Here is a 15,137-nt window from a genome sequence, read left to right as displayed (position 1 = left end):
GTGACCGTGTGATACCTTTTGCATTCAAAAGTTAAATTAAATTAAAACGACTGAAATAACAATACTTTTCCCTGAACACAGACACGTACACACATGCATACACAACCCACATGTGTGCAACCCCCTTTCCTCGGCTTCAACAAACACACACGGACACACACTCATACAATCTTTTTCATCTGACAGACATACCGAATACAGTTATTTACATTTATTCCTCAATATAATTTTTTTCAGCCTTACATGTTTTAATGAAAAAGAGAAGCGATATACTGACTGATTTTACTGTAACACTACAACTGATAGAGCTGCAGGTTTTCACAAAGCCACAAAAAAGAAACACCATAGAACTGTAAATCTAAACACTGCAACACTTGATTTTTCTCCAACTCCATTGCATATACATATCGAAGTTCTGTCCTTGCAAACTCGACAAAAGCAGTATGCTCAAGTACGTTCATGTCACTCGTACAAAAGCAGTATGCTCAAGTACGTTCATGTCACTCGTACAAAAGCAGTATGCTCAAGTACGTTCATGTCACTCGTACAAAAGCAGTATGCTCAAGTACGTTCATGTCACTCGTACAAAAGCAGTATGCTCAAGTACGTTCATGTCACTCGACAAAAGCAGTATGCTCAAGTACGTTCATGTCACTCGACAAAAGCAGAATGCTCAAGTACGTTCATGTCACTCGACAAAAGCAGTATGCTCAAGTACGTTCATGTCACTCGACAAAAGCAGTATGCTCAAGTACGTTCATGTCACTCGTACAAAAGCAGTATGCTCAAGTACGTTCATGTCACTCCTACAAAAGAGCAACAAGATCGGAGAAAAGAAGAAGGCGAACAAAACTCTTTCAAACAATATCAGTCTTTTCATAATGATGTCCTCAATTTGTTTCAAGGATCAAGTGCTTCAGTTCAGAGCTACAGAAAAACGTGTGGTATAACCCTGCACAAATTCCAGTGACACACAGAGAAGTCTGCTGTACAAATCAAATACTGTACTCTCATCACTCACCAACAGAAAAACTGCCGATACACAAATTCAACAAATTTAAGTGGGACACTAAGTGCAGTTTGCTGTACAACTTCAGTGCTAGCCTAACAGGGTGCCAAAAAGCACTCAAACTACCTGTGGAAACAAGGGCAATCAAATCAATGGTTAATTTCAGCTTCAAATATTTGCCTCGTTACCACACAAGTTAGCAAAAGCAGCTGAGTGCTCAAGCCACAAAAAATAATCACTGCTCTAATATCTTCATGAAACACACCTGAATATGAAAGAATAAAAACCTAACATTTCTATCATAATGTTAAACATTTTTCATTTTGAATCCTTTGTGGAATGAATAGCGGGCAAACAAAACAAATGTAATGATCAATTCACACCAAAACGCAAAAACTAAAACACAGTTGTACTTGATACTTTCAGCTAAGGCAGTCTTACTTATATTCAATTTTTCACTCTCACGATGAAAAACCTAGAGAATACATTTAAATCTTTTTACATATGCAAACTTTCAGGGCCTCTTTCATGTTTTTGTATGTACATGTGCACAAGCAACTGCTTGAGTAACGGCCTTCGAGAGAACAAAACACTGATCATGTCACAAGCGTCAATGAGAAAATGTAGCGACTTTAATATGTAACATCCATGGCAAACCCAGAACGAAACATCAAACTGATCATTGAATACAACAAGGTTTGTTTGCTAGTTTCCCTTCTCTCTTTGTCTTCTTCTCAAACAAAGAGAGAAGGAGAAAAGCTGGAGACGGGAAAGGAAGGGTAGGAATATTTCCAGGGCTTTTCTCCATGTGTATAACATTACAAAACCACGAGGCACCTGTCATCAAAGTTATCAGAAAACACACTCTCTCCACACACTTTCTCCGCTCAGGTGTTCATCCCACTGTTGAATCTAACACGGTGCTTATCCGGTCATCTTGCACAGGTGCTTGATGGGAAGCATGCGGATGTTTCCGTCCTCCGTCTTGAAGACGCCCTCGGAGCCGTCGATACTGATGATGGAGCCCACCGTCTCTCGCTCATCACCCAGAATCACCTTCACCTGTCAGCCAATCATACACTTGTCACTTGTTGGGCTCTTACAGTCATAGTGTTACTACGCTAGATTTTCTACACCATACAGTTGTTGGGCTGTTACAGTAATATTGTCACTATGCTCTATGTTTACTACATCACTTACAGTCCTAGTGTCACTATGCTCTGTTTTCTATATCATACACTTGTTGGGTTGTTACAGTCATAGTGTTACTACTCTACAGGTTTTCTATATCATGCAGTTGCTTGACTGTTGCAATTGTGACCAGAATGGCTCATTCATTTGACTACACATAGTTGTCTCTTCATAATTACACACAGTTTTCTTTTCATCCAAATCTTTACCTCGTGGCTTACAACAGTACAATCTGAATACAAAACTATCCAATATAACAGGGGCTTCAAGTTGTTCCATTACTGATCCTTGTCTCATGAGACCATGACTTGTAGCCATTATAACCTTCCAAGTAGCACAGTCAAAATACAGCACAATCTGGACATTTCCTCTCTGTGTGCTTTCGTGTGTTGTTGTTTTGAAAAAGAACGTGTATTTCGGTTACATTCAGCAGAAAAGTTTCTTTAAGCTGTGGCCAATCCAAAGCATGCACATATTTCAGTTGAAGAGTCTTGTCGAGACACTAGCATGTCGCATTTCATCTGGGAATTTTGGCGTAAATAGATTTTTGGCGATTTTGACATTTTTGTGCTTTAGACTGAGTAAATCTTTCTGCATGAGAAATATTCTCTAAAATACAATGGAAAATACATGATTTAACATTCCTTCATCTTTCTGTCCACACCAGGTCAAAATGTACACACTACTTCATAATAAATATATAATCGGTGTTGGCCTTCTCCTGAAAAGCCGTTTAAAATGAGTGACGCCATAATTCCAAGACGAAGACGATATGTGTATTCTCTTCAATATGAGAGGGGAAGAGAAAGGATAAAATGCGGTACGGACCTTGTCGTGTTTTTCAGGCTGCACAGGCTCCAGGTGTTCGCAGGCAATGTTGACCACCTTGTCTTCCACCGGGATGTACACTGAGCAGTGTCCACCCTGTCAAAAAACCACCTCAATTTAACAATCACGATAGCCACTTTCCAAGAAGGTTTCTCTTTGCTATTACGAATCCTGGCTCTCACAAACTGACAGGAGTTCAAGATAAATCTTATCTCACTGGTCAACAACTCAAATCTTATCTCACTGGTCAACAACTCAAATCTGAACTGAGGGTCAACAACTCAGTTCAAAGCAACATTTGTCAGGGGCACACACACACACACACACACACACACACGCAAGCACACACACACACACACATGCAAGCACACACAAGCACACACACTCACAGAAATGCTGCGGACGACGCCAGTCTGATGGATAAGCTCGGTGTTGTCGTGTGTTTCTTTGATCCTGACCACAATTTCCGTGGTGTGCCAGTCCGACAGGCTGTGGTCCATTGCTACACCAACAAACAAATGGTAACTTCAAACACAAACAGGTCACTCTGTTACAGCAACCGGTCAAAGCAAGTCTAAAGCCTTTCCTTTACTTGGCGAAGTCAACTATGCGAAGCTGGCTGCACAAAGCTTTAGCACTGAGTTTTTGGTAAAAAGACTTTGCGAAGTCTTTACGAAGTCGACTTCAGGCTGAATGAAGGATCACAGTGTCAGAAAGAAAGATAGTCACGGGAAATATCACACAATATGTATCGCAGGTTGCTCATTTCAATTCCCATATATATTTCAACAATTTTACCAGTAAAAATCCTAAAATGTTTTGGTTGACGCCATTCCTGTTGCTATACATAACGAGGGTAAGCTATACAGACCTGTGCCGGGTGTCTGGGGTGTGAAGGGGGCGCCAGGAGTCATGGGGCTGAAGCCCATACCGCTGGGGGAAGGGGTGCCGGCGAACGTCCCGGGGCTAGGGCTCGGCTGATAGCCGGAGGGGCTGGGGCTGTTGTAGCCACCAGGACTTGGAGCTGTAACAACAAATCATGATCAAAACACAAGTAATATGTATGTATATAATCACATCACACCGTAACCAACCTAATTTGGTACCATCTCACTTTTGCACCAGTACAGTTTGCACACCAAGTTGTCTTTAAAATTGAAAAAAATTAGAAATTTTTTTTTAAGGACCCAAACAATAAAAATGACAATGGCATTGAACAAGTTCAGTCACTTAAAAGTATAAAATGATGAAGATAAATCAGAACTCAATGCCCCAGAAAGTAACTGAGTAATGCTCCTTAATTATCAATCTTCACTTTCCATGAGATGAGTGCACATTTGTTCTTCTGATTGTTAAGGTGTTTTTTTCAATCCAAAACGTTCATCTGCAAAGAAAGTCACACCAACAAATCCACCATCCACAATCAGAGGCTAAAAGCCTGAGTCACTGACCTTGGAAGTTGGCAGGGGAGGGCGCGGTGTGGTGGTAGGGGGAGTAGGTACTGCCGGGTGTTTGAGGGGTGTAGGGCCCCACGGGGCTGGGTGTGTCCGTGGTGTACCCAGGGGTGGCCGGGTTGGGGGTGGTGGCAAAGTCAGCCGGGGAGGCCGATTCATCGTAGTTGTAGTCAAAGTCGTTCATCCTGCAAACACACACACGCAAATCACCAAACACACCGTAACTTTCTGACTGTGTGGCTCCGTCACACAGTATGCTGTTCTTTCTGTAGTTTAAGACTGATGCCAAGATTTAAAAGAGATAATGTGCAGAAATAACTGGTTTGTATGGCTTCTTAAAGCGTGAAAATGTTTTGAAGTACGGAGGCAAACTTTCCCGTGTGACATCATTTGGCAATCACTTGCGTTGTATGCCTCCACAGACGCACCCTTCGCAAGTGACTGGTCTAAAATGTTACGAGTGAAATCTTGAGTTATTTCAGGAATTTGTCTATTGGGAGAGAATCTAAACACAGAGGGCTAAACACTCAAGAAAGAAACAACAAAAAACACTTGGTTGAAAGTCACAATGTAAAGGATGACAAAACATTGACAATGCTTTCCACACGTCCTTTTACCTTGACGGAGTGTTGGCGTTGGAGGGATCCCACGCACTGCCTCCTGCGCCACTGGGAGTGCGACTGCCCTCGTGGAGTGGCGTCTGGCCGCCGTAGTGTGGCGTGCGACTCCCGTCGTTAAGCGGCGTCTGGGAGCCGTACATGGGAGTGCGGGAGCCGTACATGGGAGTCTGTCCTCCGTACGTGGGAGTGCGGCCGTCGTAGGTTGAGGTCCGGCCGCCTGCGCCTGCCCCAGCTCTGGGCCCGCTGTGGATAGAAAGAGTGGGATAGTTTTAGTTGCAGGGCTATGACTTGTTCATTTCAACACCTCCCTTCACTTCATCCCACCTCAAGTCACACATATTCACACACACAGACATTCACACACAGACACACACACACACACACACACACACACACACACACACACACACACACACACACACACACACACACACACACACAGGCACGCACACACACACGCACGCACACACACACGCAAACACACACAGACACAAAGACAGAGAGGGGCACAGACAGAAAAAGAGACGGAAAGAGAGTGAAACAGAGCGAGAGAGAGGGAGGCAGACAGAGAGACAGAAAGATACAGAGAAAAAGAGACGGAAAGAGAGTGAAACAGAGCGAGAGAGAGGGAGGCAGACAGAGAGACAGAAAGATACAGAGAAAAAGAGACGGAAAGAGAGTGAAACAGAGCGAGAGAGAGGGAGGCAGACAGAGAGACAGAAAGATACAGAGAAAAAGAGAGAGTCCCCCAAACCCAGTCCAGATACCAAGACACACAAGACACAACAAGACACAACAAGAGGTCGACATACGTGAGCGTAGAGAGACGCGACTTGTCCACGGAGATGGTCTTGCAGGAGGAATGCAGCTCCACTCTGGCCGTGTCCTCTGTAGCGTCCTTGACAATTCCAATGTAACCTGCATGGAAAGCACCAGCACAATCAGCAAAACTGTAACTCTGTCTTTTATTCCTGCCCGCGATGTAGCTCAGTCGGTAGCGCGCTGGATTTGTATCCAGTTGGCCGCTGTCAGCGTGCGTTCGTCCCCACGTTCGGCGAGAGATTTATTTCTCAGTCAACTTTGTGTGCAGACTCTCCTCGGTGTCCGAACACCCCCGTGTGTACACGCAAGCACAAGACCAAGTGCGCACGAAAAAGATCCCGTAATCCATGTAAGAGTTCGGTGGGTTATAGAAACACGAAAATACCCAGCATGCTTCCTCCAAAAATGGCGTATGGCTGCCAAAATGGCGGGGTAAAAAAACGATCATACACGTAAAATTCCACTCGTGCAAAAAACACGAGTGTACGTGGGACTTTCAACCCACGAACGCAGAAGAAGAAGAAGAAGAATTCCTGCCCTGCTTCAGTGGGCCCCCCACTCCCATTTTGAAGACCTTCACAAATGTGAGTAAATCAGCTCTTTCGAGAAAGTGTTAAAATGTGGGTAGACTTACAGCAGTTGTCAACAGGAAGTCTGAGATCAGCTCTTTCAAGGAGAGAGTGTTAAAATGTGGGTAGACTTACAGCAGTTGTCAACAGGAAGTCTGAGATCAGCTCTTTCAAGGAGAGAGTGTTAAAATGTGGGTAGACTTACAGCAGTTGTCAACAGGAAGTCTGAGATCAGCTCTTTCAAGGAGAGAGTGTTAAAATGTGGGTAGACTTACAGCAGTTGTCAACAGGAAGTCTGAGATCAGCTCTTTCAAGGAGAGAGTGTTAAAATGTGGGTAGACTTACAGCAGTTGTCAACAGGAAGTCTGAGATCAGCTCTTTCAAGGAGAGAGTGTTAAAAAATGTGGGTAGACTTACAGCAGTTGTCAACAGGAAGTCTGAGATCAGCCCTTTCAAGGAGAGAGTGTTAAAATGTGGGTAGACTTACAGCAGTTGTCAACAGGAAGTCTGAGATCAGAGTGTTAAAATGTGGGTAGACTTACAGCAGTTGTCAACAGGAAGTCTGAGATCAGCTCAACAAATTCATCACACAGCCAAAAACGAAACATTCCAATTGCTAAACTGTCTTGTATTTTTGTGATTCAAACACAAACAAATGTCAGTTTGTTCTACATTCAGACAATCAAATTGTATTGAATTGCCACCTGCTGGGTGTGTCAAAGAAAATGTTCCATTTCAATATAATATTTGAATGGACAATAAAGTGTGGTATTGTTGCACAGCGCCCCCTACCTTTGAAGGGTCCCTGCCTGATGCGCACGGTCTGACCGATGACCTCTCGGTCGCGTCGGGTGGCCACTCCACGACCTCGGCCACCACCCTGCTTGGCGTCACCCCCTCCACTGCTGGGGTGGGCCGGGCTGGACAGGCGGGGAGACATCGGTGCCATGCCCCCCATCGTGCCCAGCGACGCGTTCTGTACACGCACAATGGTGGGATACAGTACAGTTCATTCAAAACAAATAAAGATGTACCTTGGACATTCTCAGGAAAAAGTTAACAGGCATGAAGGCTGAAGGCTCCCCACCCCAAGAAAATATCCAATTCTGTTGTTACTTCCATTACCAGGCATATATACACAAAGTGTATAAGTCACACGAAGAATGCTAAATCTGTCGTCATTTCCAGTACCAGGTATATACACAAGGTGTATAAAGACCACCAAGTACCCAATCTTTTCCAATGGGAAGAAGGATAAGGATAAGGATAAGATTTTATATAGTCCATGAGGGTAACCTCACAGAAATTCGGGCTGCTTTCTCCCTGGGGAAAGCGAGCTGCCATACAGTATACGGCGCTACCCATTTTTTATTATTTTTTCCTGCATGCGTGTATTAATGTTTCCAAGCCCTGAGACTTAATGCCGTGTGAGATGGAATTTTTTACACTTTATTCCAAGTCACACGGGTATTTGATGGACATTTTTATCTATGCCTATACAATTTTGCCAGGAAAGACCCTTTTGTCAATCGTGGGATCTTTAACGTGCACACCCCAATGTAGTGTACACGAAGGGACCTCGGTTTTTCGTCTCATCCGAAAGACTAGCACTTGAACCCACCACCTAGGTTAGGAAAGGGGGGAGAAAATTGCGGCCTGACCCAGGCCTGAACACGCAACCTCTCGCTTCCGAGCGCAAGTGCGTTACCACTCGGCAACCCAAATGTCCCAGCAATAGAATAATTAAGTGATGGAAATGGAAATAATCTGTTGGTACTTCCACTACAAGGTATGTACACAAGTTGTATAACAGTGTTCTTTCCTTACCCCTGAGCTGCCGGCCAGCACGAGATGCCTGGTGCGGCACACAAAGTATCCTCCGTTGTCTGTCATCATGCGAGACAACAGGAACGCAAAACTGCGGTACAGGTGCATTATCTGCCCATTGCGTCCCTGAAACAAACATCGGTCAATTAATCACTCCTGTGGTAAACTATTAACAAAAGAACGTCTGGATTACAAAATAAAATGTTATCCTAACACTTTGGATGAACTACAGTTTTGATTTTAGACCTCAGTCTTCAGCATACTTTTGTTCTGATATGACACTCTGTTCTGATCCCTGGTTAGTCCATTGTCTGATCCCTGGTTTGTCCACTGTCTGATCCCTGGTTAGTCCACTGTCTGATCCCTGGTTAGTCCACTGTCTGATCCCTGGTTAGTCCACTGTCTGATCCCTGATCCCTGGTTAGTCCACTGTCTGATCCCTGGTTAGTCCACTGTCTGATCCCTGGTTAGTCCACTGTCTGATCCCTGGTTTGTCCACTGTCTGATCCCTGGTTAGTCCACTGTCTGATCCCTGGTTTGTCCACTGTCTGATACCTGGTTAGTCCATTGTCTGATCCCTGGTTAGTCCATTGTCTGATCCCTGGTTAGTCTACTGTCTGATCCCTGGTTAGTCCACTGTCTGATCCCTGGTTAGTCCACTGTCTGATCCCTGGTTAGTCCATTGTCTGATCCCTGGTTAGTCCACTGTCTGATCCCTGGTTAGTCCACTGTCTGATCCCTGGTTAGTCCATTGTCTGATCCCTGGTTAGTCCACTGTCTGATCCCTGGTTAGTCCACTGTCTGATCCCTGGTTAGTCCACTGTCTGATCCCTGGTTAGTCCATTGTCTGATCCCTGGTTAGTCCACTGTCTGATCCCTGGTTTGTCCACTGTCTGATACCTGGTTAGTCCATTGTCTGATCCCTGGTTAGTCCATTGTCTGATCCCTGGTTAGTCCATTGTCTGATCCCTGGTTAGTCCACTGTCTGATCCCTGGTTAGTCCATTGTCTGATCCCTGGTTAGTCCACTGTCTGATCCCTGGTTAGTCCACTGTCTGATCCCTGGTTAGTCCACTGTCTGATCCCTGGTTAGTCCATTGTCTGATCCCTGGTTAGTCCACTGTCTGATCCCTGGTTAGTCCACTGTCTGATCCCTGGTTAGTCCACTGTCTGATCCCTGGTTAGTCCACTGTCTGATCCCTGGTTAGTCCACTGTCTGATCCCTGGTTAGTCCACTGTCTGATCCCTGGTTAGTCCACTGTCTGATCCCTGGTTAGTCCACTGTCTGATCCCTGGTTAGTCCACTGTCTGATCCCTGGTTAGTCCACTGTCTGATCCCTGGTTAGTCCATTGTCTGATCCCTGGTTAGTCCACTGTCTGATCCCTGGTTAGTCCATTGTCTGATCCCTGGTTAGTCCACTGTCTGATCCCTGGTTAGTCCACTGTCTGATCCCTGGTTAGTCCACTGTCTGATCCCTGGTTAGTCCACTGTCTGATCCCTGGTTAGTCCACTGTCTGATCCCTGGTTAGTCCATTGTCTGATCCCTGGTTAGTCCACTGTCTGATCCCTGGTTAGTCCACTGTCTGATCCCTGGTTAGTCCACTGTCTGATCCCTGGTTAGTCCACTGTCTGATCCCTGGTTAGTCCACTGTCTGATCCCTGGTTAGTCCATTGTCTGATCCCTGGTTTGTCCACTGTCTGATACCTGGTTAGTCCATTGTCTGATCCCTGGTTAGTCCATTGTCTGATCCCTGGTTAGTCCACTGTCTGATCCCTGGTTTGTCCACTGTCTGATACCTGGTTAGTCCATTGTCTGATCCCTGGTTTGTCCACTGTCTGATCCCTGGTTAGTCCATTGTCTGATCCCTGGTTAGTCCATTGTCTGATCCCTGGTTTGTCCATTGTCTGATCCCTGGTTTGTCCACTGTCTGATACCTGGTTAGTCCATTGTCTGATCCCTGGTTAGTCCACTGTCTGATCCCTGGTTAGTCCATTGTCTGATCCCTGGTTAGTCCACTGTCTGATCCCTGGTTAGTCCACTGTCTGATCCCTGGTTAGTCCACTGTCTGATCCCTGGTTAGTCCACTGTCTGATCCCTGGTTAGTCCACTGTCTGATCCCTGGTTAGTCCATTGTCTGATCCCTGGTTAGTCCACTGTCTGATCCCTGGTTAGTCCACTGTCTGATCCCTGGTTAGTCCACTGTCTGATCCCTGGTTAGTCCACTGTCTGATCCCTGGTTAGTCCATTGTCTGATCCCTGGTTAGTCCACTGTCTGATCCCTGGTTAGTCCACTGTCTGATCCCTGGTTAGTCCACTGTCTGATCCCTGGTTAGTCCACTGTCTGATCCCTGGTTAGTCCACTGTCTGATCCCTGGTTAGTCCACTGTCTGATCCCTGGTTAGTCCACTGTCTGATCCCTGGTTAGTCCACTGTCTGATCCCTGGTTAGTCCACTGTCTGATCCCTGGTTAGTCCACTGTCTGATCCCTGGTTAGTCCACTGTCTGATCCCTGGTTAGTCCACTGTCTGATCCCTGGTTAGTCCACTGTCTGATCCCTGGTTAGTCCACTGTCTGATCCCTGGTTAGTCCACTGTCTGATCCCTGGTTAGTCCACTGTCTGATCCCTGGTTAGTCCACTGTCTGATCCCTGGTTAGTCCACTGTCTGATCCCTGGTTAGTCCACTGTCTGATCCCTGGTTAGTCCACTGTCTGATCCCTGGTTAGTCCACTGTCTGATCCCTGGTTAGTCCACTGTCTGATCCCTGGTTAGTCCACTGTCTGATCCCTGGTTAGTCCACTGTCTGATCCCTGGTTAGTCCATTGTCTGATCCCTGGTTAGTCCACTGTCTGATCCCTGGTTAGTCCACTGTCTGATCCCTGGTTAGTCCACTGTCTGATCCCTGGTTAGTCCATTGTCTGATCCCTGGTTAGTCCACTGTCTGATCCCTGGTTAGTCCACTGTCTGATCCCTGGTTAGTCCACTGTCTGATCCCTGATCCCTGGTTAGTCCACTGTCTGATCCCTGGTTAGTCCATTGTCTGATCCCTGGTTAGTCCACTGTCTGATCCCTGGTTAGTCCATTGTCTGATCCCTGGTTAGTCCACTGTCTGATCCCTGGTTAGTCCACTGTCTGATCCCTGGTTAGTCCACTGTCTGATCCCTGGTTAGTCCACTGTCTGATCCCTGGTTAGTCCACTGTCTGATCCCTGGTTAGTCCATTGTCTGATCCCTGGTTAGTCCACTGTCTGATCCCTGGTTAGTCCACTGTCTGATCCCTGGTTAGTCCACTGTCTGATCCCTGGTTAGTCCACTGTCTGATCCCTGGTTAGTCCATTGTCTGATCCCTGGTTAGTCCACTGTCTGATCCCTGGTTAGTCCACTGTCTGATCCCTGGTTAGTCCACTGTCTGATCCCTGGTTAGTCCACTGTCTGATCCCTGGTTAGTCCACTGTCTGATCCCTGGTTAGTCCACTGTCTGATCCCTGGTTAGTCCATTGTCTGATCCCTGGTTAGTCCACTGTCTGATCCCTGGTTAGTCCACTGTCTGATCCCTGGTTAGTCCACTGTCTGATCCCTGGTTAGTCCACTGTCTGATCCCTGGTTAGTCCACTGTCTGATCCCTGGTTAGTCCACTGTCTGATCCCTGGTTAGTCCACTGTCTGATCCCTGGTTAGTCCACTGTCTGATCCCTGGTTAGTCCACTGTCTGATCCCTGGTTAGTCCACTGTCTGATCCCTGGTTAGTCCACTGTCTGATCCCTGGTTAGTCCATTGTCTGATCCCTGGTTAGTCCACTGTCTGATACCTGGTTAGTCCATTGTCTGATCCCTGGTTAGTCCATTGTCTGATCCCTGGTTAGTCCACTGTCTGATCCCTGGTTAGTCCACTGTCTGATCCCTGGTTAGTCCATTGTCTGATCCCTGGTTAGTCCACTGTCTGATCCCTGGTTAGTCCACTGTCTGATCCCTGGTTAGTCCATTGTCTGATCCCTGGTTAGTCCACTGTCTGATCCCTGGTTAGTCCACTGTCTGATCCCTGGTTAGTCCACTGTCTGATCCCTGGTTAGTCCATTGTCTGATCCCTGGTTAGTCCACTGTCTGATCCCTGGTTAGTCCACTGTCTGATCCCTGGTTAGTCCATTGTCTGATCCCTGGTTAGTCCACTGTCTGATCCCTGGTTAGTCCACTGTCTGATCCCTGGTTAGTCCACTGTCTGATCCCTGGTTAGTCCACTGTCTGATCCCTGGTTAGTCCACTGTCTGATCCCTGGTTAGTCCACTGTCTGATCCCTGGTTAGTCCACTGTCTGATCCCTGGTTAGTCCATTGTCTGATCCCTGGTTAGTCCACTGTCTGATCCCTGGTTAGTCCACTGTCTGATCCCTGGTTAGTCCACTGTCTGATCCCTGGTTAGTCCACTGTCTGATCCCTGGTTAGTCCACTGTCTGATCCCTGGTTAGTCCACTGTCTGATCCCTGGTTAGTCCATTGTCTGATCCCTGGTTAGTCCACTGTCTGATCCCTGGTTAGTCCACTGTCTGATCCCTGGTTAGTCCATTGTCTGATCCCTGGTTAGTCCACTGTCTGATCCCTGGTTAGTCCATTGTCTGATCCCTGGTTAGTCCATTGTCTGATCCCTGGTTAGTCCACTGTCTGATCCCTGGTTAGTCCACTGTCTGATCCCTGGTTAGTCCATTGTCTGATCCCTGGTTAGTCCACTGTCTGATCCCTGGTTAGTCCACTGTCTGATCCCTGGTTAGTCCACTGTCTGATCCCTGGTTAGTCCACTGTCTGATCCCTGGTTAGTCCACTGTCTGATCCCTGGTTAGTCCACTGTCTGATCCCTGGTTAGTCCACTGTCTGATCCCTGGTTAGTCCACTGTCTGATCCCTGGTTAGTCCACTGTCTGATCCCTGGTTAGTCCACTGTCTGATCCCTGGTTAGTCCACTGTCTGATCCCTGGTTAGTCCACTGTCTGATCCCTGGTTAGTCCACTGTCTGATCCCTGGTTAGTCCATTGTCTGATCCCTGGTTAGTCCACTGTCTGATCCCTGGTTAGTCCACTGTCTGATCCCTGGTTAGTCCACTGTCTGATCCCTGGTTAGTCCACTGTCTGATCCCTGGTTAGTCCACTGTCTGATCCCTGGTTAGTCCACTGTCTGATCCCTGGTTAGTCCACTGTCTGATCCCTGGTTAGTCCACTGTCTGATCCCTGGTTAGTCCACTGTCTGATCCCTGGTTTGTCCACTGTCTGATCCCTGGTTAGTCCATTGTCTGATCCCTGGTTAGTCCACTGTCTGATCCCTGGTTAGTCCACTGTCTGATCCCTGGTTAGTCCACTGTCTGATCCCTGGTTAGTCCATTGTCTGATCCCTGGTTTGTCCACTGTCTGATCCCTGGTTAGTCCATTGTCTGATCCCTGGTTAGTCCATTGTCTGATCCCTGGTTAGTCCACTGTCTGATCCCTGGTTAGTCCACTGTCTGATCCCTGGTTAGTCCACTGTCTGATCCCTGGTTAGTCCACTGTCTGATCCCTGGTTAGTCCACTGTCTGATCCCTGGTTAGTCCATTGTCTGATCCCTGGTTAGTCCACTGTCTGATCCCTGGTTTGTCCACTGTCTGATACCTGGTTAGTCCATTGTCTGATCCCTGGTTAGTCCATTGTCTGATCCCTGGTTAGTCCACTGTCTGATCCCTGGTTAGTCCACTGTCTGATCCCTGGTTAGTCCACTGTCTGATCCCTGGTTAGTCCACTGTCTGATCCCTGGTTAGTCCACTGTCTGATCCCTGGTTAGTCCACTGTCTGATCCCTGGTTAGTCCATTGTCTGATCCCTGGTTAGTCCATTGTCTGATCCCTGGTTAGTCCACTGTCTGATCCCTGGTTTGTCCACTGTCTGATACCTGGTTAGTCCATTGTCTGATCCCTGGTTAGTCCATTGTCTGATCCCTGGTTAGTCCACTGTCTGATCCCTGGTTAGTCCACTGTCTGATCCCTGGTTAGTCCACTGTCTGATCCCTGGTTAGTCCACTGTCTGATCCCTGGTTAGTCCACTGTCTGATCCCTGGTTAGTCCACTGTCTGATCCCTGGTTAGTCCATTGTCTGATCCCTGGTTAGTCCATTGTCTGATCCCTGGTTAGTCCACTGTCTGATCCCTGGTTAGTCCACTGTCTGATCCCTGGTTAGTCCATTGTCTGATCCCTGGTTAGTCCATTGTCTGATCCCTGGTTAGTCCACTGTCTGATCCCTGGTTAGTCCATTGTCTGATCCCTGGTTAGTCCACTGTCTGATCCCTGGTTAGTCCATTGTCTGATCCCTGGTTAGTCCATTGTCTGATCCCTGGTTAGTCCATTGTCTGATCCCTGGTTAGTCCACTGTCTGATCCCTGGTTTGTCCACTGTCTGATCCCTGGTTAGTCCACTGTCTGATCCCTGGTTAGTCCACTGTCTGATCCCTGGTTTGTCCACTGTCTGATACCTGGTTAGTCCATTGTCTGATCCCTGGTTTGTCCACTGTCTGATACCTGGTTAGTCCATTGTCTGATCCCTGGTTAGTCCACTGTCTGATCCCTGGTTAGTCCACTGTCTGATCCCTGGTTAGTCCACTGTCTGATCCCTGGTTAGTCCACTGTCTGATCCCTGGTTAGTCCACTGTCTGATCCCTGGTTAGTCCACTGTCTGATCCCTGGTTAGTCCACTGTCTGATCCCTGGTTAGTCCATTGTCTGATCCCTGGTTAGTCCATTGTCTGATCCCTGGTTAGTCCACTGTCTGATCCCTGGTTAGTCCACTGTCTGATCCCTGGTTAGTCCATTGTCTGATC

At 47.0% G+C, this 15,137-nt stretch overlaps 1 protein-coding gene across 1 annotated transcript in view; it reads right to left on the bottom strand.

Annotated features, from left to right (window-relative positions):
* Window positions 1-196: 196 nt before the first annotated feature.
* Window positions 197-15,137, bottom strand: part of LOC138970561 (transcription elongation factor SPT5-like) — a 44,601-nt gene continuing 29,660 nt past the window's right edge. The window contains exons 19-27 of the mRNA XM_070343026.1: window positions 8,321-8,446; window positions 7,286-7,469; window positions 5,915-6,020; window positions 5,100-5,345; window positions 4,480-4,667; window positions 3,900-4,052; window positions 3,418-3,530; window positions 3,029-3,124; window positions 197-2,071 (exon numbers count right to left, since the gene is read on the bottom strand). Of these exons, the coding sequence (XP_070199127.1) occupies window positions 1,934-2,071; window positions 3,029-3,124; window positions 3,418-3,530; window positions 3,900-4,052; window positions 4,480-4,667; window positions 5,100-5,345; window positions 5,915-6,020; window positions 7,286-7,469; window positions 8,321-8,446 (1,350 nt within the window). The 3' untranslated portion in view covers window positions 197-1,933. The remainder of the gene's footprint in view (window positions 2,072-3,028; window positions 3,125-3,417; window positions 3,531-3,899; window positions 4,053-4,479; window positions 4,668-5,099; window positions 5,346-5,914; window positions 6,021-7,285; window positions 7,470-8,320; window positions 8,447-15,137) is intronic.

Source organism: Littorina saxatilis, linkage group LG7 (genome assembly GCF_037325665.1).
Source record: "Littorina saxatilis isolate snail1 linkage group LG7, US_GU_Lsax_2.0, whole genome shotgun sequence".
Classification (NCBI taxonomy): Eukaryota; Metazoa; Mollusca; class Gastropoda; order Littorinimorpha; family Littorinidae; genus Littorina; species Littorina saxatilis.
This window is presented reverse-complemented; position numbering and strand designations above follow the sequence as displayed.